This window comes from Microtus ochrogaster, chromosome 7 (genome assembly GCF_000317375.1).
Source record: "Microtus ochrogaster isolate Prairie Vole_2 chromosome 7, MicOch1.0, whole genome shotgun sequence".
Lineage (NCBI taxonomy): Eukaryota > Metazoa > Chordata > Mammalia > Rodentia > Cricetidae > Microtus > Microtus ochrogaster.
Genome location: NC_022014.1, coordinates 40599778 through 40623307, shown reverse-complemented (window position 1 = coordinate 40623307; position 23530 = coordinate 40599778). Strand labels below are relative to the sequence as shown.

At 44.6% G+C, this 23530-nt stretch overlaps 2 protein-coding genes across 2 annotated transcripts in view; one reads left to right on the top strand and one right to left on the bottom strand.

The window, feature by feature from the left end:
- Gemin5 (gem nuclear organelle associated protein 5) overlaps positions 1-10570 on the bottom strand; it is a 48876-nt gene extending 38306 nt beyond the window's left edge. The window contains exons 1-6 of the mRNA XM_005350297.3: positions 10350-10570; positions 9386-9546; positions 7340-7521; positions 4620-4771; positions 4134-4253; positions 1384-1516 (exon numbers count right to left, since the gene is read on the bottom strand). Of these exons, the coding sequence (XP_005350354.1) occupies positions 1384-1516; positions 4134-4253; positions 4620-4771; positions 7340-7521; positions 9386-9546; positions 10350-10515 (914 nt within the window). The 5' untranslated portion in view covers positions 10516-10570. The remainder of the gene's footprint in view (positions 1-1383; positions 1517-4133; positions 4254-4619; positions 4772-7339; positions 7522-9385; positions 9547-10349) is intronic.
- Positions 10571-12436: 1866 nt separating this feature from the next.
- Positions 12437-22236, top strand: Mrpl22 (mitochondrial ribosomal protein L22). The gene is made up of 7 exons (XM_005350021.3): positions 12437-12495; positions 12576-12624; positions 15707-15824; positions 17850-17915; positions 18722-18799; positions 19872-19941; positions 21579-22236. The coding sequence occupies exons 1-7, from the start codon at positions 12468-12470 to the stop codon at positions 21788-21790; spliced, it is 621 nt and encodes a 206-aa protein (XP_005350078.1). The 5' UTR covers positions 12437-12467; the 3' UTR covers positions 21791-22236.
- The last annotated feature ends 1294 nt before the right edge of the window (positions 22237-23530 follow it).

The window sequence follows — 23530 nt, the reverse complement described above, 5'->3', positions numbered from 1 at the left end:
CTAGCAATGTCCACGTACTACTGTACTACCTTTTAAAGGCCTTTATCTTCAGATTTAGCTTCAATTTATAAAAATCAACTAAAACTTGCAAAGTTCAAGATTTATCATTTTTGAGGTGGTACATGACAGGAGGTAGTGTGACTGATGTGACTGATATTCTGGGCAATTTGCATGTGCTTTTTTGTTGTCTTATTTAAAAGCAAGGAACTAGTGTGTGAAATTCTTTCAGCGTCTTTGGCAACCAGGGGCAATTTGGCACTGTGAAATACATATTTAGTCTTTGCTCTTGTTGGCATGTATCTCTGAAGCACTGTCTTTTTTTTTTTCCAAAAAAGGGTTCCCCGGGGCCTTGGAACCCGGCCCGGAAACAACCCCGGTAGACCAGGCTGGTCTCGAACTCACAGAGATCCACCTGCCTCTGCCTCCCAAGTGCTGGGATTAAAGGCGTGCGCCACCATCGCCCGGCTTGAAGCACTATCTTTTGCACATTAAGCAGGTACCTGCAGCCTCTAGGTAGCTTCAAAATGTTAGCTGGTCACTCAGCAGATCCAGGTAGGATAGGGGAGTGACTTGCAGTCCCAGCCCAACCTTAAGGAAGGGGAGGGATCAAGATAAGCTGGTCACAGATGGCTTCATCAATTACATGTATTTAATGATGAGTCCATAAAACCCAAAGAAGAACTAAAGATGCTTTCTCTTTCCCACATGCTGCCCTGAGCATCTCATCTCAACTGTACCTCTTTGAATATCTGATAAATAGGTGAGTTTTATGAGTGGCTCATGTCAATGAACTGAACCAGGGAACTCTCTGTAAACCCTGGTTTACAGAGCAAGCTCAAGTCAAACCACTTAGGGTTTTCAATTAGCATGTACATGTGCATGTGGGTGGGGGGCAGAGAGATGACTTAGCCTGCAAAGCCACCCCGAGGAGTCATGATTCGGTTAGTAAACAGCACAGGCCTCATGAATTTTCCCATCTATTATTTCATTTATTATGCTAAGATGGCTGGGCAAGGTGAGGCACTTAAGAAGCTGAGGCAGGAAGATCCTAAGTTCTAGACTAATCTGTGCCCTATACCAGACTCTGAATTTTGAAAAAAAAAATTATAATGATAACATAAATCTTGGTTATTTCTCCATTTTCTTTCTTCCTTTTTTCCCCCCAAGACAGGGTCTCTCTGTGTAGCCCTGGCTGTTCTGGAACTCACTCTGTAGATCAGGCTGGCCTCTAACTTAAGATCTGCTTGCCTCTGCCTCCCAAGTGCTGTGATTAAGGACATGTGCCACCTATTTCTTCATTTTCTGAACATACAATAAGCCTGGAAATTTCTAAATTTGAACAGGAAAATAGTATTTATTTGAAAGCATGACCCTAAGACTTACCCAAAACAACTGGATACCAGCTGTGTTGGCTGGTTGTTGGGCCAATGAAGTGTCAACCAAAGACGTTCTTTAACTGCTGGGTCCACACCCCCTCCTCTCCTCTTCAGAAAGGGCAATTTCAAAACCATTATCCCTGTAGATTAGAAGAAAGTCAGTGAAGCTCTGCTCTCTGAGACACACGATGAAGCTCCGACCCAGGATGGACGTAGGCTAGAATCCTCCCGCCTGGCTGTGATGCAGAAGAGAGCCTCTCCCAGGAAGAGATGGCGAAGAGGTCAATGTGGCTCACACACTGAGGTCATCCTACGAGGGCAATAGGACCAGGGCAGGATATCTTTAGTCCTGCTTTGATAAGTGAATGTCTCCATATGTTTATAAAAAAAAAAAAAAAAAAAAAAAAAAAGAAATTCAGTGAGCTCTCAAAACAGTGAAAGAATACTCTGAACCTTCCAGAAAGCCTCAATTCTATGGTCTCAAGTTGTCTGGTTAAGTTACAGAAAAACCTTGGGAGCTAGAGTGATGACTCAGTAAAGTATTCACCATGTGAGCATGAAGACTCCAGCACCCACTGAAAGGAAGTCTGCTGCAGTTGGGGTAAAGACAGAGGCAGAGCCCTGGAGCTTGCTGGCCAGCTGCTAGTCTAGCCTCATCACTGAGCTGCAGGTTCAAAGAGATCCTATCTCAAAAAAAAAAGTCTGAAAGAAACACCACAAACATGAAGAACTGAGGAAGATACCTAACAACACCAGCACACACAAAGAACACCTCCTTTTCTTATGGGAACATTACTAAGATAGAGGATAACTCCAATCTAGCCATTTAGGCCAAACAGGCTTTTACAGGCTCTCCAGAAACTTGAAAAATTAAGGGTACTTTGTGCAGGGAGGTGGTGATTCATGCCTTTAATCCCAGCACTCAGGAGGCAGAGGCAGGTGGACCTCTGAGTTCAATGCCGCCTTGGTCTATAGAGCGAGTTCCAGGACAGACAAGGCTACACAGAAAAGCCCTGTCTTGAAAAATCAAAAAGTATCTTTGGAATAGGCTGGGGAGATAACCTAGTTCATAAAGTGATTGCCTTGCAGGGATTAAAATTTGAATTTGAATCCCAGGACCCATATAAAAAACCAGGCATGCCGGGTGGTGGTACACATCTTTAATCCCAGCACTCAGGAGGTGGATCCTTGATTTTGAGGCCAGGTTGGTCTACAAGGCAAGTTCCAGGATAGGTTCCAAAGCTACACAGAAAAATCTTTCTCGAAAAACCGGGAGAAAAAAAACCCAAAAAAACATAAACCAAAACAAAACCAGACATGATAGCTAGCATATGCTCCAGGTGCTACTGAGGCAGAAGATGGGTTCCCTGGCTAACCATCCAGTCTAGCCAACTTGTCAAGTCCAGGTCAGTGAGAAATTGTGTCTTTAAATGGCACCAGAGCAATAACACCAAAGGTTACCCTTTGCCTGTAGATGCATGTATATACATGTGAACATTTGAATATTCTTATGTGGAAAAGTGAGTTGTTAATCAGAATAAGAACCTACCTGAAATTGTCAACAATTGCAGGACAGTGGGATTTTCCTAGATCAGTGGTTCTCAACCTTCCTAATGCTGAGACCCTTTAATACAGTTCCACACATTGTGGTGACCCCAAACAAAATTATTTTCATTGCTATTTCAAAATTAATTTTGCTGCTACTATGAATCATAATGTAAATATCTGATATGTGGGAAATCTGATACGTAACTCCTGTGAAAGGGTCATGTGATCCTCAAAGGGGTTTTGACCCTATAACTGTAATGGGCAAATCTGGCAGTTGACATATTGTGTCAGGGAAATCTCCACTGGTACCGACCTGGAGGGCTGTGCTGTTCACCATAACCACAAGCACAACATTAAAAACACACATTCCAGGGTCTGAGTTCAGAGATCTAACTCAGGAGACTCCAAGTGGGGTCTGGAAAACTGAACTTTTTCAGTACTCTCCAGCAGGTCTGCTGTTCAAGGGGAATCCAAGGCCACTGTACACAGTATCATGTTCAGGGATCCTCAGACAGATGTCCTGGGAGGTCCAATTGCGGATGTATGTTTAGGTTAATTTGAACAAAGTGGTGATCCTTGCAAGACAGTTCAGTGGTCAGAGTTGGTCACATATATCTGATGACCTGAGTCTGATCCCTAGGACCCACATAAAGGTGTGAGCCCACTCTAGAGCTACCTCTGACCCTCACATGCACACACATGGGGAGCAAAGAACAGTTTATAACTACAGTTCCTAGAGTATCCAGTGCCCTCTTCTGGCTTCCATGAGCACATACATAGTATATAAACATGTGTATGCAAAATACTCATACACATAAAAGAAAAGCCAAACAATCTTTAAAAAAATAATAAATGGGGGCTGGAGAGATGGCTCAGAGGTTAAGAGCATTGTCTGCTCTTCCAAAGGTCCTGAGTTCAATTCCTAGCAACCACATGGTGGCTCACAACCATCTGTAATGGGGTCTGGTGCCCTCTTCTGGCTTGCAGACATACACACAGACAGAATATTGTATACATAATAAATAAATAAATAAATAAATAAATAAATAAATAAATAAATAATTTTTAAAAAATAAAAAAAATAATAATAAATGATGGACCAAAAACCCGAGTTAAACTGATTACACTCTTACTCCCTCCACGTTGGTTTGCTGTGGCGATTTTAGCAACAGAAATGAAAGTAATACAAACACTAGGAATCAACCTTACCCCGCCCTCGGGAACAGCTCCAGATTCGAATGGTCTGATCCTTGCTTCCTGTGGCTAAGTAGCAGCCTTTTGTGATGGGGGTTTCTGCTACAAGTTTCCCATTGGGAATGTCAGGCTCTTCTAGGAAAGAGATGGCAATTTTATTTTTAATTCATAATGAATAAGCACTTGTGACTTAAAAAGTTACTTCCTAAAACTCAGCTCTCACTGGGCGGTGGTGGCGTATGCCTTTAATCCCGGCACTCAGAAGGCAGAGGCAGGCGGATCTCTGTGAGTTCGAGACCAGCCTGGTCTACAAGAGCTAGTTCCAGGACAGGCTCCAAAACCACAGAGAAACCCTGTCTGGAAAAACAAAAAACCAAAACTCAGCTCTCCCTTTCCTGGTCTGATCTGTGAAGCTCAAGTTTTACGTATAATTCAAAAGTATCAATTCTATACTTAGTTCTTTAGGTCTGAGGAGAACAAAGCCTCCTTCGATCATCTCACCTGAGCTTTCCTCTTGGTTTACGGGTAAGCAGTCTTCACCAGACAGAGGACACCAGGCTATGGAGTGGATCTCATCATCATGACCTCGAAGCCTGTGAATGACTTCTCCCTTCTTACTGATGTCAATGATAACCACTATCCCATCCTTGTAGCTGAAAAATAAGTTAGAAATATCGCAGGGGCCTGCAGATTCACACCGCTAAGCCTCTCCCCTTTCTGAGTTCTAACCCAGGCAGCACAACTTCCCTTTTCTTCTTTTCTGTCTTGTCAGATACCAACTCAAATCCTACGTATGCTTGACCTGAGACTCTAAATTCTACTCTTTTTTCTCAAGACTCCTTCCCGCTGTGCCCCACCTCCTTTTACATCTGTTTGTAAACCTCCAGGGCTGAGATTAACTCAAAAGACATGACTTTCTCCCATTCTCCACCCCACTGGATTTACAGCTTGTCTGTATTGTCCCTGCTGTGAGAAGGGAAACAAATTAGTTAGAAATGTTATTAAAAAATAAAGACAGTAGGTTAATAAACTTTCTTCTCCTTTCTTTGAGAAAGCCTCAAGCATCCCAGACTGGCCATAAACCCACTATATGACAAAGATTGTTGTAATATGAGCGGCGGGGCTGCGTCCCCAGCACCCCAGCCGCTTGGCTAGCTTATGCCCCGAAATAATTACACGGACACTGTTTTCTTTTAATCACTGCTTGTCCCATTTCTATCTAGCCTCTTCTAGGCTAACTCTCGCACCTGGACTAGCCCATCTCTAATAATCTGCTGTAGCCCACAAGGTGGCTTACCAGGGAGATTCTAGCCTAAGTCTATCTTGGGTTGGAGCTTCATCGCGTGTGCCTCAGAGAGCAGAGCTCTCGCCTCTGCCTGCAAGAGTGGAGCATCTCGTCTCTCTCTCTGAGGCGTCTGCCCCCAAGAGGAGTCTCTGAGCACACTTCCTCTTCCTCCCAGAGTTCTGTTCTGTTTACTCCTCCCACCTATGTTTTAACCTATCAGGGCAAGCAGCTTCTTTATTTAATTAACCAATGACCTTCCTCCATCACTAAGGATGATCATAAACTTTTGCTCTTCTTGCATCTACCTCCTAGGGGCTGAGATCACAGGCACGAGTCAAAGTATTTGCTTAACACAGTCCTGGGGACTGAACCCAGGACTGTGTACATGCTAGACAAGCACTTTACCACAAGTGATATTACTTTAGTATCCACGAGTGACACTACTTTCCAACTACAAACCTAACAAGAACTGTTACACTGTGTGGTGGTTTAAATAGAAATGGCCTGCATACACTCGTGTTTGAATGCTTGGCCCATAGTGAATGGCACTATTAGGAGCTGTGGCCTTGGTGGAGGAAGTGTGTCACTGGGGTGGGCTTTGAGGTCTCAGCTGCTCAAGCTACAACCTGTGTGGCATCTTTTCCTGCTGCCTCCATATCAAGGTGTAATACTCTCAGCTCCTTCTCCAGCCCCATGCCTGCCTGCACACTACCATGCTTCCTGCCATGAGGTGAATGGACTAAACCTCTGAACTGTAAGCCAGTCCCAATTACATGTTTTCTATGAATTGTGTAGTCATGGCGTTTCTTCACACCAACAGAAACTCTAAGACACACTGTATCAGAGAGCTGTATTTGTCCTAAGTGTTATTCTACGAATTCAGAAGAAACTGAGAAGTTCTAGTAGCTTTTTAAAAAGTGAATTATTTTGGACATATAGAAAGTATCTACTGGGGGCTGAAGAGATAGCTAGCGAAGAGCACTGGCTGCTCTTCCAAAGGATCTAAAGTCCCAGTATCCACAAGAAGGCTCAGAACCATCTGTCACTCATCCCAGAGGATCTGGTGCCCTCTTCTGGTTACTTAGGGCACTGTAAGCACGTGATGTAAAAATATGCAGGTAAAATATCCAAACACGTTAAAAACAAACAAGCAAACAAACAAAAACCAACAACCAAACCTTAAACTATCAGTTCTCAACCTGTGGACCATGACCCTTTATGACCTTTCACAGGATCGGTAAAACTATCAGAAAATATAGATATTTGCACTATGGTTCATAACAGTAGCAAAATTTAGTCATGAAATAGCAACAAAAATAATTTTATTGTTGGGGGTCCCCACAACATGAGGAGCTGTATTAAAGGGTCACAGCATTAGGAAGGTTGAGAATCACTGCCTTAAAGTACTACCACCACCAAACCAGTTTATATCACCTCCTACCAAATTTCTGCTTTGCCTTCTGAGAGGGAACCAAAGTTTCTGACTTGTGATCTAGTATCCCTAGCCTTTCTTATAAATATTCCCAAGTAAGACACAATTTTATTTTGTACATCCCAAAGCTTCAAAAGTCTGTCCTGTTTGTGAGGTACATGTTAGGACACATGGATGCCTAGTTCAGTTTGTAGTGCCAGACCCAAAGCAGAGTCATCTGACCCTCTGGAGTTAATGCCACATCCAAGGACTGTATAAGAGAGCCAAGAGAAAGGACACACTACTAACATTTGGAGGGTGACGGGAAAAATCAGATGGAAAGAGGGAAGAAAACATACTATTACGGTAAGAGGGGGAGTGGAGAAAAGTATGGCTCGAGAGATCACATGGCACCAGGGCTGCAAGCTTCCTCCAAGGACTGAGGCATACAAGGCAAGGAGAATGACAAGCAGGACCATAAATCAAACCAAATCATCTACAGATAGCATGGTACTTGGTACTCACCCAATGGCTACTAAATCTTCATGATGAGGCGAACAAGTAAGACAGAAAATGGTCCTGGGCTCCGGGAAGAAGTGCTGGCTGTCATTTCTGTTAAGCCAGTAACAGAACACAACTCCTTTTTCATCTCCAGAGACTATTAAGTCCTTAACCGTCGGAGACCAATGCAGGGCTGATATTGTGTGCTTCAAACAAACCAAAACCAGGTAAGTCTCATCTGTCAGTGTTGTACTGTAAACCAGCCTAATGTAAGGCACATTAAGAAATGTCTATAGCTACCTGTATAGTAATACGTTAAATCTAAAGTGAGAACTTTTTGTGTTTTTGAGACACAGTCTCAACTCTGGAGTCCAGAGGATGGCCTGGAACTCAGAGCAATCCTCCAGCCTCAGTCTCCTGAGTCATGCACCACCATGGGCTTTCTGGACACACACACTTTTATTTATGTGTGACTAAGCAAGTTCATGCCATTTGTTTGTATGCGGGGGCTGGAGTAGGGCGCTGAGTTGTGAGATACCGCACGTGGGTGATGGGAACCCAACTTGGGTGCTTTGGGAGAGCGGGAAGCACTCTTAGCTGCTGAACCCTCTCTTGAGCCCCAAAGTTTTTTGTGCTGTGGGGAGCATGTGCCACAGCTAAGCGCGTGGCAGTCAGAAGACTAGTCATGGAGCCAGTACTCTCTGACTTTTATGTGGTTCCCAGAGATTAAATTACTCAGAGAGCTGGAGAGATGGCTCAGTGGCTAAGAGCATCCAGATGCGGTCAACAACCTTCAGTCACTTCGGTTTTCACCTCTTCTCATCAACACAGACACCAGGCACACAGGCAAACACTTATACACATACAACATAAAGTTAAATAAAATATCAAAACTCAGGTCGTCAGGCTTTCATGACAAGCTCTTTGACCTCAAAAGCCATTTTATCTGCCCAGGTGTTTATTTTATATAAACCTATTGGCCTGAAGGGATGGCTCAGCCGTTAAAGGCTAGGCTCACAACCAAAATATATAAACCTATCAACTGTTAGACTTTGTAGATCTTGCTCTCTGTCACTGTTCCTCACCCGTTGTTGTTTCAGGAAAGCAGCCACAGATAAGAATTAGTGACACCAGGCGGTAGTGGACACGCCTTTAACCCCAGCACTCGGGAGGCAGAGGCAGGCGGATCTCTGTGAGCTCGTGGCCAGCCTGGTCTACAAGAGCTAGTTCCAGGACAGCTAGGGCTGTTACACAGAAAAAGAAAAACCTTGTCTCGAAAAACCAAAAAGAAGAAAAAGAAAATTAGTGGCTAGGGGCTAGAGAGATGGCTCAGTGGTTAAGGATGCTCTTCCAGAGGTACTGGGTTTGACTTCCAGAACACACATGGTAGCTCACAACTGTCTATAATGGGATCAGAATGCCCTCTTCTGGTGTGCAGACATATATACACATAAAAACCACCAGTATACATAAAAAAGACTTAGTGACTACATGGATCCACACTTTAGTATTACTTTCAGAAATAGGTAGCATAACTCACTTGTGGTCTGTCTGCACCACCCCCCACCTGTCCCTCTCTGACAGGAGCTCCTGCAGACCAGGTTGGCCTTGGAATCCAGTTCCCAAGTGCTAGAATTGTAGGTGTGCACCACCATGCCGGTTTATACAGTTCTAGGGCTTGAACCCAGGACATTAGATCCCCTACCTCAAACTGTTTTCTTAAAAAACAAAATGCGGGGGCTGGAGAGATGGCTCCGTGGTTAAGAGCCTTGCCTGCTCTTCCAAAGGTTTTGAGTTCAATTCCCAGCAACCACATGGTGGCTCACAACCATCTGTAATGAGGTCTGGTGCCCTCTTCTGACCTGCAGGCATACACACAGACAGAATATTGCATACATAATAAATAAATAAATATTAAAAAAAAAACAAAAAAAAAACCCCAAAATGCATCTTAAAAGCAAGGCTTTGGAAGCCCTTCCAACACATCTAACAAATGAACACCGATTATTAACATTCCTTCGCATGGAGGAGGCATATTAAAACACTCTGCGGACTCGGGATGAACGTTACCTGATGGAGTGAGTGCTCTGTCACCACTGCCTTGGTCTCTACATCCCAGATTTTCACAGTCCCATCGTCGGAGCTGGTGGCACAGAGGTTGTACTGTCCAGGGTGATGAGAAAAAGTGAAGCCGGATACTCTTTCAGTGTGTCCCACCAACTCTCCTACAACTGCAAGTGAAACCAGACTTGTTTAACTAAACCACTATCCAGACAACTCGCATGCAGCTGGATGAACAAGCGGTGACCGGGAGTCACTGTAACACAAGTGGAACAAAACCCTTCAGGCACTCACAACAGACAGAAATGCCAGGTGCCAGAAGCCTGGGACTTCACACCGATTCATTTTCTTTGAACTTCAGTATTCTCATCTATGAAGCAATCTTCACATCCTCTGTTGGGCCAAGTTCACAGGCTGAGGACCAGGCTTAACTTAGTCCACAGGTGAACGTTAAAGCCATTTTTACCTAATCTTGCTATAGGTCATAAAGAATAGAATAAGCTGGTATTTCATAACGAAAAGGCATAATCAAACCCTGGTTTTTGTTTGCTTCGTTTTCTTTTGTGTCAAGATCTTGCTATGGCGCTCTGGCTGGCTTGGAATTCACTCATGTAGCCTAGGCTGGCTTTGAACGTGCAGAAATCCTCCAACCTCACACTCCCGAGTTGCAGGGATCACAGACAAGCATCATCGCACCTGGCGCAAACTCTGCCTCACCCCATTCATCCAAACAGAAATCAGCACCCCGTTATTACGCAGCGGGAGCAGGGAACCGAGAACAGCCCCTACCCCAGGGGGCGTCCCAGGGGCCGGTGGGGCCTTGGCAAGGGAGGAAACGCGGTAAACTCAGGGTCTAGCCTGGGCCAGCCCCTCCGAGCGTAATGGTCCCACGTGGGCGCTTGGTACGAGCCGGCGACCTACAGACCCCGCAAAGCAAGGCAGGAAGGACCGCGCCGGTCCGTGTGGGGCTCACCTCGAAATGGAGGCGCCCCTGGGTTCGCGCCCGCGCTCGGGCCCACGCGGACGAGAAAGACGGAGGTCCGCGCAGCGAAGCCAAAGATGCCTCCGGGCGCCGCGTCGCTGCAGCGCGTGCAGTACCAGTTGGGTGACGGCGGCAGCGTCAGCGGCTCTGGTTTCATCTCCGCGGCCGCCGAGGCTCAGGCGAGGAGCCCCGGTGGTGTGGTTCGCAACCGCGGCGTGTAGCGGGAGGGGTGGTACCAAGGTGAACCCCGCCCCTGAAGCGGGCGCTACGGAGCGCGCCGAGGTCCAAGCCGCGCTGTAGTTCGCGTGCGCCACCTGGGACTGAATTCAGGGCCCTGAGGTTAAGCATTTTCCTTAATTAAGGGATTAGACCGGTGGAACCCGCCAACCAGACTCTGCAATTTAGTCTTCAGGGCAGTTCAATATCCCAATTTTTTTTTTAATTAAAAAAATTTTTTTTAAAGATACGTAGTGGCGTACTTTGCCAGTTTGGGAGTGTCCCTCCACCCCCACCCCGACAGTGTTTCTCTGACAGTTGCAAGGACATATTTAACTAAATACTAAACGAATGATTTGGAGCTCTGGCTAAATCCTAGCACTCAGGGAGCTGATGCAGGAGGATTGCCGTGAGCTCCAGGCCAAGCAGCCCGGGTTATCATGTGAGAGCCTGTTAAAATAAAACAAATCAAGTCGTCAGTGGACAGCTTGAGGGAGTTGGTTCCCTCCTTCCATGATGTGGGGTCTGCAGAAAGTTCCTCAACCAGCTGAGCCATTTCACTGCCTCCATTTGCTTTTTTTGTTTTATTTTGAGACAGGGTCTCACTATGCAGCTCTGACTAGCCAGGAACTTGCTTTGTAGACCAGACTGGCATTGAACTCACAGAAATGCTCCTGCCTCTGCCATCCTGAGTGCTGGGATTAAAGGTGTGTGCCACCATGCCTGGCAATTTGGTTTTTGAGTTTTCTCAATAATGCTCACAAACTTTTGTGTAAGGAGAGTGACGTTCCCCCCCCCCCTTTCTTTCCTGATAGGGTGTCATAGTTCTGGAAGGCCTGGAATTTGCAGTCCAGTGTGCCTTTGAACTTGTGATCGTCCCGCTTCAGCCTCTCCTATGCTGAGATTACAAACATGCGCCACCAAGCCAGGCTTCTTTTCTTTTGAGACAGAGCCTGGTTTGTGTATCACAGCGTGTCCTTGCGCTCCCGACTCTAACACCAGTTTCTTATGCGCTGATGTTGCAGTCATTTCCAAGAAGAACAATAAGGTCCACTGCAGAGACAGTTTGTGGAACCAGCCCAGCCCGCTTCCATTTTAGGCTTAAAAGATATCTTATTGTAAAGAGAAACTAGGTTCATTCCTGTTTATGATTAAACCTCTGTTTCTCAAGGATTGGGCTATGCCCCACCTGTAACCTTAACTACAGATGGTTGTGTATTGTCTGTTACAAGAAAGGCTGTCCATCCATGCCTTTGTTTCAAAACCATCTTGCAATTCTTTGTTGCAAAAGGTTGTTAATGGCTACCTTGTTACAGGCACCTTGCTATCATATCTTTGGTTCAGGAGTTTGTCATGACTAACTTGTGTTTATATTCTGCTCCTATAACCCCACCTTATTTTGCTTGCCAACTCCCCCATTTGGAAGCTCTCTACCCTTGAACTAAAAAACCCTTGTCTTCCTCAGATCCAGTGCCGACCTCTCGAACCCTGTCTTAGGGGGAGGCAGATCATGTACATGAATTTAAAGAGCTTGCTTTAATTAATTGCTTGCTTAATTAATTTGGCCACGATGATTTGGGTCGCTGGTCTTTCTCTTTGTATTTTTGGACTCGAATCTTTGGGATGAACAGGTTTTCCTGTTCTTTCAGGCTGTTTATGGGTGAGACTACAATTTTTCCGAATCCAGGTGAATTTCCGGAAATCCACCGATTTTCCGTCTTTATGAGGTCATTCATTCTAAAGCAAGGCTGGTCTGACCAGACTTTTTGCCTGAATCACGCATTCTAGGTCTCCACGACAACGCATTCAGAATTTCCGGCTTGGCGTGGGCCTCCTACTGCGCATGCGTGCTGCCAGCCGGCATTTGAACTCAGTGGCTTCCGTAGGGCCAGCATGGCGGCGACTGTGCTGCGAGAGTTGGGTAAGACTTAAGGCTTTCCTAGAACTTGGGAACTGGGAGACTGTGAGAATCAGAGCTGACAGCGCGTATTCATGTTGTAGGTGCACTGTGGATACCTAACCTGAGGATCTGGGCAACGCAGACGCTGCGGTAAGTCTCGCGCCACGGAGATTCTAGCTGCCCTGGCTGCGCCGCGTCCTCGTCCCTCCCTGGGCGCTGGTGTGCGGGGCTGTGCGTTAGGCCTCTGGTGGGAGAGCTGCACGGCCCGAGACGGTGAAGATGGTTGCCACCGAGGCTTCTCTCAGTGTTTTCTGAACATCCTCTCCCTATTTTCTGGCCACAATTCGATTCTTCCACGTCGTGTGGTATACCAACAAACATTCCTAGTTACTTCTTTGGTTACTTGCGTGGGCAAGGACTGTTTGGAGACTCGAAGTTTGCCTGACATTGTGCCGAACGCGCTCTCGATGTTGTCTCTCAGCTCCTCGGGCAAATGGAGTTTGACCCTTTTGCTCCGCAGAGCGTTGTGGAGCCTTTTGATACAAGCTTCTTATTTATTTTTTTATTTAGGTCAGGCTGGCCTCCACCTCCCACTTATAGGTTGGGATCCTAGGCCGGGCAACATCATGCCAGGAGACAAATATTCTTTTGTAGAAGTTAAGGAATGCAGTTGAGTTAGCACTGGCGTGGAGCGATAGCGTACTTAGGAAAGTTTCGATTGCATATATAGCACTTGTAAATTAATTGCTTTGTTTAGATATTTTCCTTTAATCTAATCATGGTAATCTGGTACTGGCTTGATTCAGCTGAAGACCACTTGAGTCTTGAGAATGGTGTAAGTATTCCTAAGACGTCGCCATTATTAATTCATGGCATCCTTCATTTACCAAGCCTTATATTTAATTTGCCAAATCCATATCGAGGATTTGAGGAGAGGAAGGCACTGCTGCAGGAAGGGACGTCAGAAGGTTGCACCTCATGCTGAAGGACTCCTGTTCAATAGTTTACCATAGTGGCTTCTTAGAGGAAGGATTGAAGGCAGAGCCGAGCAGTTCATGGTTCTGTCGTCCATGAGTGATGATTCAAAACAATGTTAGAGGCCGTGGAGACACAGTCACATTCTTCTTTCTTACACACACGAAAACCAAACCCAAAGAGGTGACAGTGTACCCACTGGTTTTAATGGTGCAGAAATGTGACCACTCAGGAGTCAAGCTGGAAAAGGAAGTTGGAAGCTGGATACCATAAGGTCTAGAGATCACAGGTATGTTCAGAGGGGAGACAGAGCAGATAACTGTTCGGTAAGCCTCATTTTCAATAATCCTGGCCATCAGCGCTATGTCGTGTTAGATACTGCCAAGGGTAATGCATCAGCTAGTTGTCCAGCAGCAACAGAATGAAGTCCATGTACCCTCCTGCAATATAAAATTATATCTGAAGTTTACTGAGTCCCAAGAGTCGGGTTAAGCATTTTACAAGCAGTTTCTCATTCTTACTATTTCAGTATGGCCTTAAATATATTTGACAGTTTCAACTCCCTGAAGGTATTACCTTAACTAATGCTAGTGTTGTCCCATTGTTGCCCATGGGGCTGTCCATAAGGGGCTCGCAGGTCCTTTTCATGTGCTTCTGTGCTCTGTGCTAGCTTGCTTGGTTTGTGATCTGGCAAACTATTTCTTACCTGTCTTGCATACTTTCTGCTTATGACCAGCCATTTCCTCCAGAAGTTTGGTTCTTTTCAGTAGGAAATGATCTTTCAAAAACATCGTCTGGGTACTAGGTGCCCCTGGCTTCCAGGTGGGTCATTTACTGTTGGAAATTTCCATCCTTCTCTTATGTAGGTGTCTGCTGGCTCCCACACCAAGACTCTCGGTTGTCAGTGACACTGGGGAAGAGAATAGAAAGATATAATCACGGGGGATGGAGGGATGGCTCAGTGGCTGCTCTTTCAGAGGACCTGGTTCCGATTCCCAGTACCACATGTTGGCTAACAACTGTCTAACTCCAATTCTAGGAGATCTGATGCCCTCTTTTGGCCTCCAGGGTAATACATGTCTGTGGTGCAGGCATATATATAGGCAAAATACCCATACACATACAATAAACGTGTTTATAATATATAAATAATAAACTAGGTCATGGGCTGGAGAGATGGCTCAGAGGTTAAGAGCACTGACTGCTCTTCCAGAGGACCTGAGTTCAATTCCCAGCAACCACATGGTGGCTCACAGCCATCTGTAATGTGATCTGGTGCCCTCTTCTGGCCAGCGAGGATACAGACAGGCAGAACACTGTATACATAAAGAAATAAATAAATCTTTAAAAAAAAAAAAAAAAAACTAGGTCAGGTGTGGTGGTGCATGCCTTTAATCCCAGCACTTGGGAGGCAAAGTTAGACAGATCTCTGTGAGTTTGAGGCCAGCCTGGTCTACATAGTAAATTCCAGGACAGCCAGAGCTACATAGTGAGACCCTGTTTCAAATATCCCCTACCCTCCCAAAAAAATTGCCTGAAGCTACTCTGAAGTCCTCAGCTGTCTTTCCTGTGCTTTGGTTTATATTGTCTTCTAGTTGTTTCATTTATTTGTCTTGCATATTCGACAGAGTTGGGTCACTCCACAGGCCTGATAAAAAATAAGTCCATTGTCTTCTTTCAGTCTATTTTATTACTAAATGGTCAGCATTTGGACTGGAAAGATAGCTCAGTGGTTTTCCAGAGGACCCAGGTTAAATTCCCAGCTAGAACAATGGTGGGTCACAGCCATCTGTAGTTGAATCTAATGTCTTCTGGCATGCAGGCGTACATGCATAAAATAAATAAATAGATTTTGTTGTTGTTGTTGTTTCTTTTTGAGACAGGGTTTCTCTGTGGCTTTGGTTCCCGTCCTGGAACTAGCTCTTATAGACCAGGCTGGCCACGAACTCACAGAGATCCTCCTGCCTCTGCCTCCCGAGTGCTGGGATTAAAGGTGTGCACCATCACTGCCCGGCAACAAATAGGTCTTTAAAAAAAATTATCGGCATCCACTGGTCAGGGCAAAGAGTGTAGGTTAATACCTACACCATTTGACTTACACAAGCTGCAAGCTCTCATCTTAGCCTCCAATTAAACTAGCTTCTGTTAATGAACTTCCAGTGGTGAGCCTAAAGTTGCCCAAATGGTGGTGATGTGGCTTCCAAAACTGCAGCAAAGTTCCAAGCTTTGATCATCTTACAGACTTCTTTCTTTTCAGAGTTTTACCCCGATCGTGTATCCACACAAGTGCTTCTCTTGACATTTCTCGAAGATGGGAGAAGAAGAATAATATTGTTTACCCACCACAACTGCCTGGTGAACCTCGGAGACCAGCAGTAAGTTTATGGGTAGAAGTAATCTCTTAATTTTTTTTCCTTTTGAGTTAGGTTGGTATTGAATTCAACACTTAGCCCAGGTTGGCTTTGAACTCACAGAGATCTGCCTGTCTCTGCCTCCCAAGTGCTGGAATTTAAGGTGTGCACCACTTATCCCTGCCTGACCAGTACTCGTGTTCTTATGTGTCCAGAGTGAGTTTTTGTTCCATGTTAAAGGGAAATTACGCAATAATGTACATGTTGTAATTAATTGACTTAAGCCCACCAAGTTCTCTCTGAAGAACATGAGCCGACCTAAGGGCTTGAGATGCTGATTTTTCACTGCCTGAGGCTTTTTGGTGACTTTTTAACTTTTTGGTTGTTTTTTTATTTTTATTTTTTTTTGAGACAGCATCTATGCAGCACTGGCTATTTTTCACTTTACAGTTCAGGTTAGACTCAAGCTCACAGAGACCGCCTGCCTCTTCATCCTGGGTGCTGGGATTAACGTGCACCACCACCACCCTGCTGATAGTTTACTGGTAGTGAAGCATGAAGAGTTGGCATGAGTTGTCTAAGCCATTGTGTATTTGAATAGAGACACAATTACTGTTTTGTTTTTTTAATATATAAACCTTTGAACCTCAGGTTTGTATTGAATCATTGGATGCCTAACAAAGATGTATCTTACTTTTAGCTGCTCAGTAATAAAATTGTTATTTTACGTATGTCAACAGCCAGAGATTATTCTGATCTGAGATGTAAAACAGCCTGCAACTTTAAGTGGGTTTGTGGTGGCATGCATATACATCTGCTAAGGATTACCACATACGGTGTAAGCAGTTTCAGGGCTCAAGCCCAGGACTTTGTAAACAATTCTTACAGCTGAGCTTCAGCTATCTAATTAAAAAAAAATAGTTAAAAATATATATTTTGATTTTTTTTGAGTGGTAATAGGGCTAATAGTTGGAAGAAGGTGGATTTTCAAGTCTTTGAGGAAGTTTGGGAGTGTCTTAGTATTTTTACTGCTGTGAAGAGACATCATGGCCATGGCATCTCTTATAAAGAAAAATATTTAATTGGGACTGGCTTACAGGTTCAGATGTTTAATCTGCTATCATTATGTGTAGGCGTAAGTCACAAACGATGCCACAGCAGTTTGGAATTATGATTAATAGGGTACTATTTATTAAAAGGGGAAAAAAATTACAGATCACCGTCAGCCCTCTGTACAACCAGGAAAGGAGTCTAGTCGCCAGCCGAGCAGGAAGTGAAGAGAGCGAGAGAAGGAAGTGGCCGCTTTTTTAAAGGGAGAGAGACCACGCCCCAATGGGCGGGTATCTCAGCGGCTATAGGCTGGAGGAGCGGAAGGACCTCCCGCAACAATTATGTTGGAAGCATGCTGGCATGCAGGAAGGCATGATACTGCAGAGATAGTTGAGAGTGCTACATACGGATTGGCAGGCAGCAGAAAGAGCGAAAGCCACTGGGCCTGGCTTGAATTTCTGAAAGCTCAAAGCCCACCCCCAGTGACGCACTTTCTCCATCAAGACCACACCTACTCTAACAAACCCACACATCCTAATCCTTTCAAATAATAACACTCCCTGTGAGTTTGTGGGGGCCATTTTCATTCAGACCGTCATAAAAGGCACCCATGTTGGACTTAGATTTCTCCTATGCCTGGCTTTTCCCTCTTCTTACAGGCTTTCGGGTATTGAGTAAACTACTTGGTTTTTCAGTTTCAGTTTAGAAAAGGTTTATAAGATTCCTCTCCCCACTCAACTTACTAAAAACTGTGAGTTGCTCAGTAGTTACATGGTGAAAGAATTATAGTTTCTGTTTCTTCCTTACTAATTTTTTAACATGAGACTTTGAAATAAAGCAAATTTTGTATATAAAAAAAGAATCTCTGGAGTCTTTGTAGTGCTTTGTTTTCTTTCCTGTGACAACAGTGTTGTCATTGGGCATAGAGTATGGGAACTAAAAGTTACATCTCTTTGATAAACCTGTTACAACATGTCTTTCTTTTTTCCTACTTGCAAGGAAATTTACCATTGTAGAAGACAAATAAAATACAGCAAGGACAAGATGTGGTATCTGGCAAAACTGGTAAGCTAACATGACTCCTCCCATGTAATGCCCAGGAAAATTAGCTGCATGTTCCCTCTGAAGTTCTCTCTGAAGAACATGAGCATTAGTGTCCGAATTTTTCCAAAGAACAGGGAGTGTCATTGTGTGTTCAGAGACCAGCAGGTCATCGAGACACTGAATCACAGTGGAAGTAGACACTGAAACAAGGGCAGCAGAAGTGCCGACAGCCAGAGGACCTAGGGCACGTGCATGTGATAGGGTTTCTCTGTAGCTTTGGAGCCTGTCCTGGAACTCGTTCTATAGACCAGGCTGGCCTTGAACTCACAGATATCCGCCTGCCTCTGCCTCCCAAGTGCTGGGATTAAAGGCATGTGCCACCACCACCCAGCTGTGTCACAGTTCTTAAGTGTTGTTTTGGTGAAGGAGGGAGAGAGAAGGCGAGAACCCAGGATACTTCTTGTTCACCTGTATAAACAGACCTAATCTCATGATACTGTTGGTTCTTGCATGTTCTTGCTGAGGAGAGAGAGAACTGCAGCAATACAAAAGCATTTAGTGCTCGTGAGGAGGAGGAGTGTGATCTCTCAGTCAGGTCTGCCTTAATAGTTCTGAAACTGCTGTACATAAAACTTGATTTTGTGCTTACAGAATGTAAGTTTGATTTTAACTAAAAGATAGGATCCCTTTCAAATTTTTTCTTTCTTTTTGTTCTATTTTTCTTGGATTTAATGCACAGTTTCTAGAATTCTGTTAGTGTAAGGTTCTTATTGCCGTTAAAAAGGAACATTGCTTTTGAGAAGTTTGTTCATTTGTTTTCCCCTTAGATACGAGGCATGTCCATCGATCAGGCTTTGGCTCAGTTGGAGTTCAATGACAAAAAGGGGGCTCAAATAATAAAAGAGGTAAGACTTGGTTGGGAGGGATGGGCATGCTGCCATCTTTAAGCCTAAACCCTTTAATCCTAAGATTTGGCTTTTCACAAGAGTCTATTTTGAGGGGTGGGGAGCCAACTTCCACAATGAGAATTTATGATTTTGTATAAGCAGTTGGTCGGAAGAAGTCCTGGTGTGGCACTCAGCAGACTCAGAAGCTTGTTGTCTCTGATGCTTCTTTTCTGGTCATTGGTTTGTATTTGTACATAGCTCTAGGGTCTCCAACGCCTCATGGAGCACAGTACTGATGTGCTAGGCACATGGTGTTTCGTTTTTAGAAGACCTGAGTCCCTGACTCAGATTCAATGTTCCTTCCAACGGTGTGGCCTCCAAGCCTCAGCAGGGCGCTGGGCCCTACATTAGTTTTCAGGAAGGGATGCTCATTGTTCCCTTTTCCTTGGTGCAACCAGCATTTAATGCCTTTAAAAACTTCACTGTGACTGGGAATGGTGGTGCATGCCTCCAATTCCAGCACTCTTGGGAGCAAGAGGCATGTCAATCTCTGTGAGTTCCAGGACAGCCAGAGCTACAGAGTATACTCTTGTCTAAAAAAACATGACAAAGCCTGGCAGTAGTGATGCACACCTTTAATCCCAGCACTCAGGAGGCAGAGGCAGGTGGATCTCTGTGAATTCAAGGCCAGCCTGGTCTACAAGAGCTAGTTCCAGGACAGGCTCCAAGGCTACGGAGAAACCCTGTATCGAAAAACCAAAAAAAGAAAAAAAAACTATCAATAAATAGAAAAAAGTTTGCTGTGAAGTGAAGGTTTGATTAGGCACATTTTAGACATAATAAAAGATGAGGGACTGGAGAGATGGCTCAGCGGTTAAAAGCACTGGCTGCTCTTCCAGAGGCCCTGAGTTCCATTCCCAGCAACCACATGGTGGCTCACAAGCATCTGTAATGAGATCTCGTGCCCTCTGGCACACATGCAGGCAGATCACTGTACGTAATAAATAAACCTTTAAAAAAAAAAGATGAGATTTTCATCTCACTTTAGTTCAGAATCAGCTATATGAACAGGCCTTTCTTGTTGTTCAAGGTACTCTTAGAAGCACAAGACATGGCAGTGAGAGACCATAATGTGGAATTCAGATCCAACTTATATATAGGTAAGAATTCTTCTATCTTTAGCATCAGGGATGTCTTTGACTTGATGCTGAGTTTGGTGAAAATGGTCTTTGATGTCTGAACACTTAGGCCAATCGCTTGCTCTGGTAAGGACTTTCTTTAGCCCGTAGCACTGCAGCGTTAATTTGTCACGAGTGACAGATGTACTAGCTTCTAGCTGCTTGTTCATAATGGGACTGAGGGCGTGGGTTCTCTCATCAGTGCTTAGTACACAAGGATTTTAGAAATGGCTCATGCTGCTACCCTTTAGCCACAATAAAACTGAGCATGACCACAAATTATCTAAAAGATGGATTAATTATTGGTTGGGGTGCACACACCTTTAGTACCAGTACCCAGGAGGTAGAAGTAGAGGCAGGCGACTCTCTGTGAGTCCAAGAGCACTAGATCTACACAGAGAGACGATCTCAGGGTGGGGTAGTTGTTGGGGGAGGTGACTAAAGGATTACATGTAAACTATAAGGGTCTTTTTTATAATGTGCCTCTGCCATAAGAGTGACTGAGCCTTCTAGTCATCAGGGTGGAGGTCCTGCTGATCTATAAGAGAGAGAGAAACACAGACAGACCAAAACCACTGAATCATCCAATCAGTGAGCAAGCAAATGAATTACACAGTTCTTAAGAAAAAATATAAATGACATGAACAAAAGTTCAATATCCTCAGCCAGAGTGGCAGTGGGAGCCTTAAAACTCTCCTGGTGGAAATATAAACTAGCACAGCCACTGAGGAAATCAATATGAAGAGCTCTCAAAAGCTAGAACAGACCAACCACATGATGCAGCCTCAGCACCCCACAGCACACATCCAAAGGACTTAGTCAGCTTACTATAGACACTTGTACACCTGTGTTCACTGGGGCACTGTTCAGAGTATCCAAGCTATGTACATATGCACATGCACCATAGCTTGCCTGTGGAGATCAGAAGACAGTTTCGTGGAATCATATCTCTTTGACCTTTATGTGGATTCCAAGGGCAAACTTGGGTTGTCGGCTCTCATGGCAGGAGCTTTACATGCTGAGCCATTTTACCAGCCCCATTCTTGCCTTTCTTATCTGTGTGTTAGGAATGGAATTTTCTTTTGCTTGTAGGCCCGTATAGAATCTGTTTCCCTATGCTTGTCTCTCATGTCCTCTTTGTTTGTGTGCCTCTTAAATGTGGTTAGTGTCAGTGTGCCCCTGTTGTCTTCCTAAACAAGCTGAGTTTAGGATCAGGATGTGTTTACTGCGTTCTCACAGGAACAGGCATGGAGGGTGATTCTGGTCTCAGGTCAAGTTTCAGAGTCACCTCCACCATCCCATCAGCCTGTGCCACGTTAGTCAGATTTGTTTAATTCACGAAACTTGCATTAATTGAAGGTGTTACCATATTTTCTGTCTTCCTCCAACATAAACTGTGTGGCAGCAGGGTTCATGCTTCACCTTCTACCTCCTACCCTCACCTTCACCCCTACTTAGTGCTCAGGAGACTCGTGGCTGAGACGAGCGTGTTCTAGCCAACCAGCAAGCTCCTGCTTCTTAGGATCTAGTGAGAGATGGGTCAGGACTTGCTCGGCTCTGTAGATGCAGTCCTATGGATAGCAGACATGTCCATAATTCTCTCTTTCTTTTCTCTGTAGCTGAGTCTACCTCAGGAAGAGGCCAATGCCTGAAGCGCCTCCGTTACCATGGCCGAGGTCGCTTTGGTATCATGGAGAAGGTCTATTGCCACTATTTTGTGAAGCTGGTGGAAGGACCCCCACCCCTACCCGAAGCACCCAAGACAACAATTGACCATGCCAAAGAGTATATTCAGCAACTTCGAAGCCGGACTATCATCCATACTCTGTGACGGTCATTCTGGTTCCACAGTGTATATAGCTTATGTTTATTTTAAACAGTAAAAACAAGTGGTTTTTATGCTTTGTCATTGAATTTTTGAAGTGCAGTATGTAACTGCAAGGGTTTTTTTTGAGTGTGTGGGAGTTTATGTACATGTGTGTGGATGTGCATATCCGGGTGTGCATGTCCAGAGGCCAGAGGATAATGTTTTTGTTTCATTTTTCAAGGTAAAGAGGATTTGAACCAACCTTAGCATTGCATTCTAAAACCAGACAGTAGGTGGCGCTCTCATAGCAGAAATTAATATCAAAGTAGTAGTGCCTGACCCTCAGATCCCTTTCCCCCTCCCCCTCTCTTCCTCCCTCTTTCTCTGTCCCCCCACCCCTGTGAAGAGTGACATTAGTATTTTGATATGATTGTTTCATCTGTACATTACTCCTTATAATAGAAACAGTTGAACCAAAATCCTCAATTCCAAGCTTATTTCTTTATTTACTTATTTTTTAAAACTTCTTTAGCTTCTCTTCAGTGTAACTACTAGCAAAGATCTTGGTAAATGACAAAGTCCCTTTACATACTAAGTTTGGGGCCAGGCTAGACAACATGGTACAGAGAGCCACAGTAATGAAAGCAGCATGATATTAATATATAAAAACCTCAGATAAACAGAGCACTAGGCAAGACAGATACCCCAGGATAAACTCACTCATCTGCAGCACTGGTTTATAGCCATGGTAGGCCAATGCTTTCCACTCAGGTACTTGTTAGAACTGTCAAACCGTACATTATGAGCAGTTGCTAAGAGTGCTTACTGTTCCTGGAGAGGACCTGAGTTTGCTTTCCAGCATTCACATGGTGGCTCACAACTGCTTGCAACTCCAGCTGTAGAGGTAACAGCACCCTCTTCAAGCCTTTGCGGTTACTTACACTCATGCACAAACACATACTTAAAAATAAAATGCATCCTTAAGAAAATACTTCATGAATTTCTCAGTTTTAAACTACCTTTTATACCAACATATTCTCTTTAAAGAATTTTTTTGAAGCCGGGCAGTGGTGGCGCACGCCTGTAATCCCAGCACTCGGGAGGCAGAGGCAGGCGGATCTCTGTGAGTTCGAGGCCAGCCTGGTCTACAAAGGGAGTTCCAGGACAGGCTCCAAAGCTACAGAGAAACCCTGTCTCAAAAAAAAAAAAAAAAAAAAAAAAAAAAAAAAAGAATTTTTTTGAGATTATGTATACAGATGCATTTCCAGTGTGTATTATCTACACCATGTGTGTGCGGTACCTGCAGAGTTCAGACGAGGGCTTTGGATGGAATTACAGATAGTTGTGAGCCTCCAGGTGGGTGCTGGGAATTGAACCTGGGTCCTCCTCAAGAGCAGCTAATGCTCTTAACTGTGGTGCTATGGCTTAAACCTTCCCATATATTCTCAACAAAGGTGAGGTGCCAGAAACAAGCAGAAATGACAGGTAAGGTGTGGTGGTAGGGAAGCAGGGTGTGTACATGCAGAAGAATAAAATGTCCATCTCTCAACCTGGGCAAAAAGCAACTCGAATGGATCAAAGACTCAAGTGCGGCTAGAAACTGGAGTAAGAGAAAAATAAAGTTCAAGACGCTGGTAAGGTGATGCCGAGAAACAAGAGTCCACACGTGGACACTGGTAAGGTGATGCTGAGAAACAGGAGTCTACACGTGGACACTGGTAAAGCAATGCTGAGAAACAGGAGTCCACACGTGGACACTGGTAA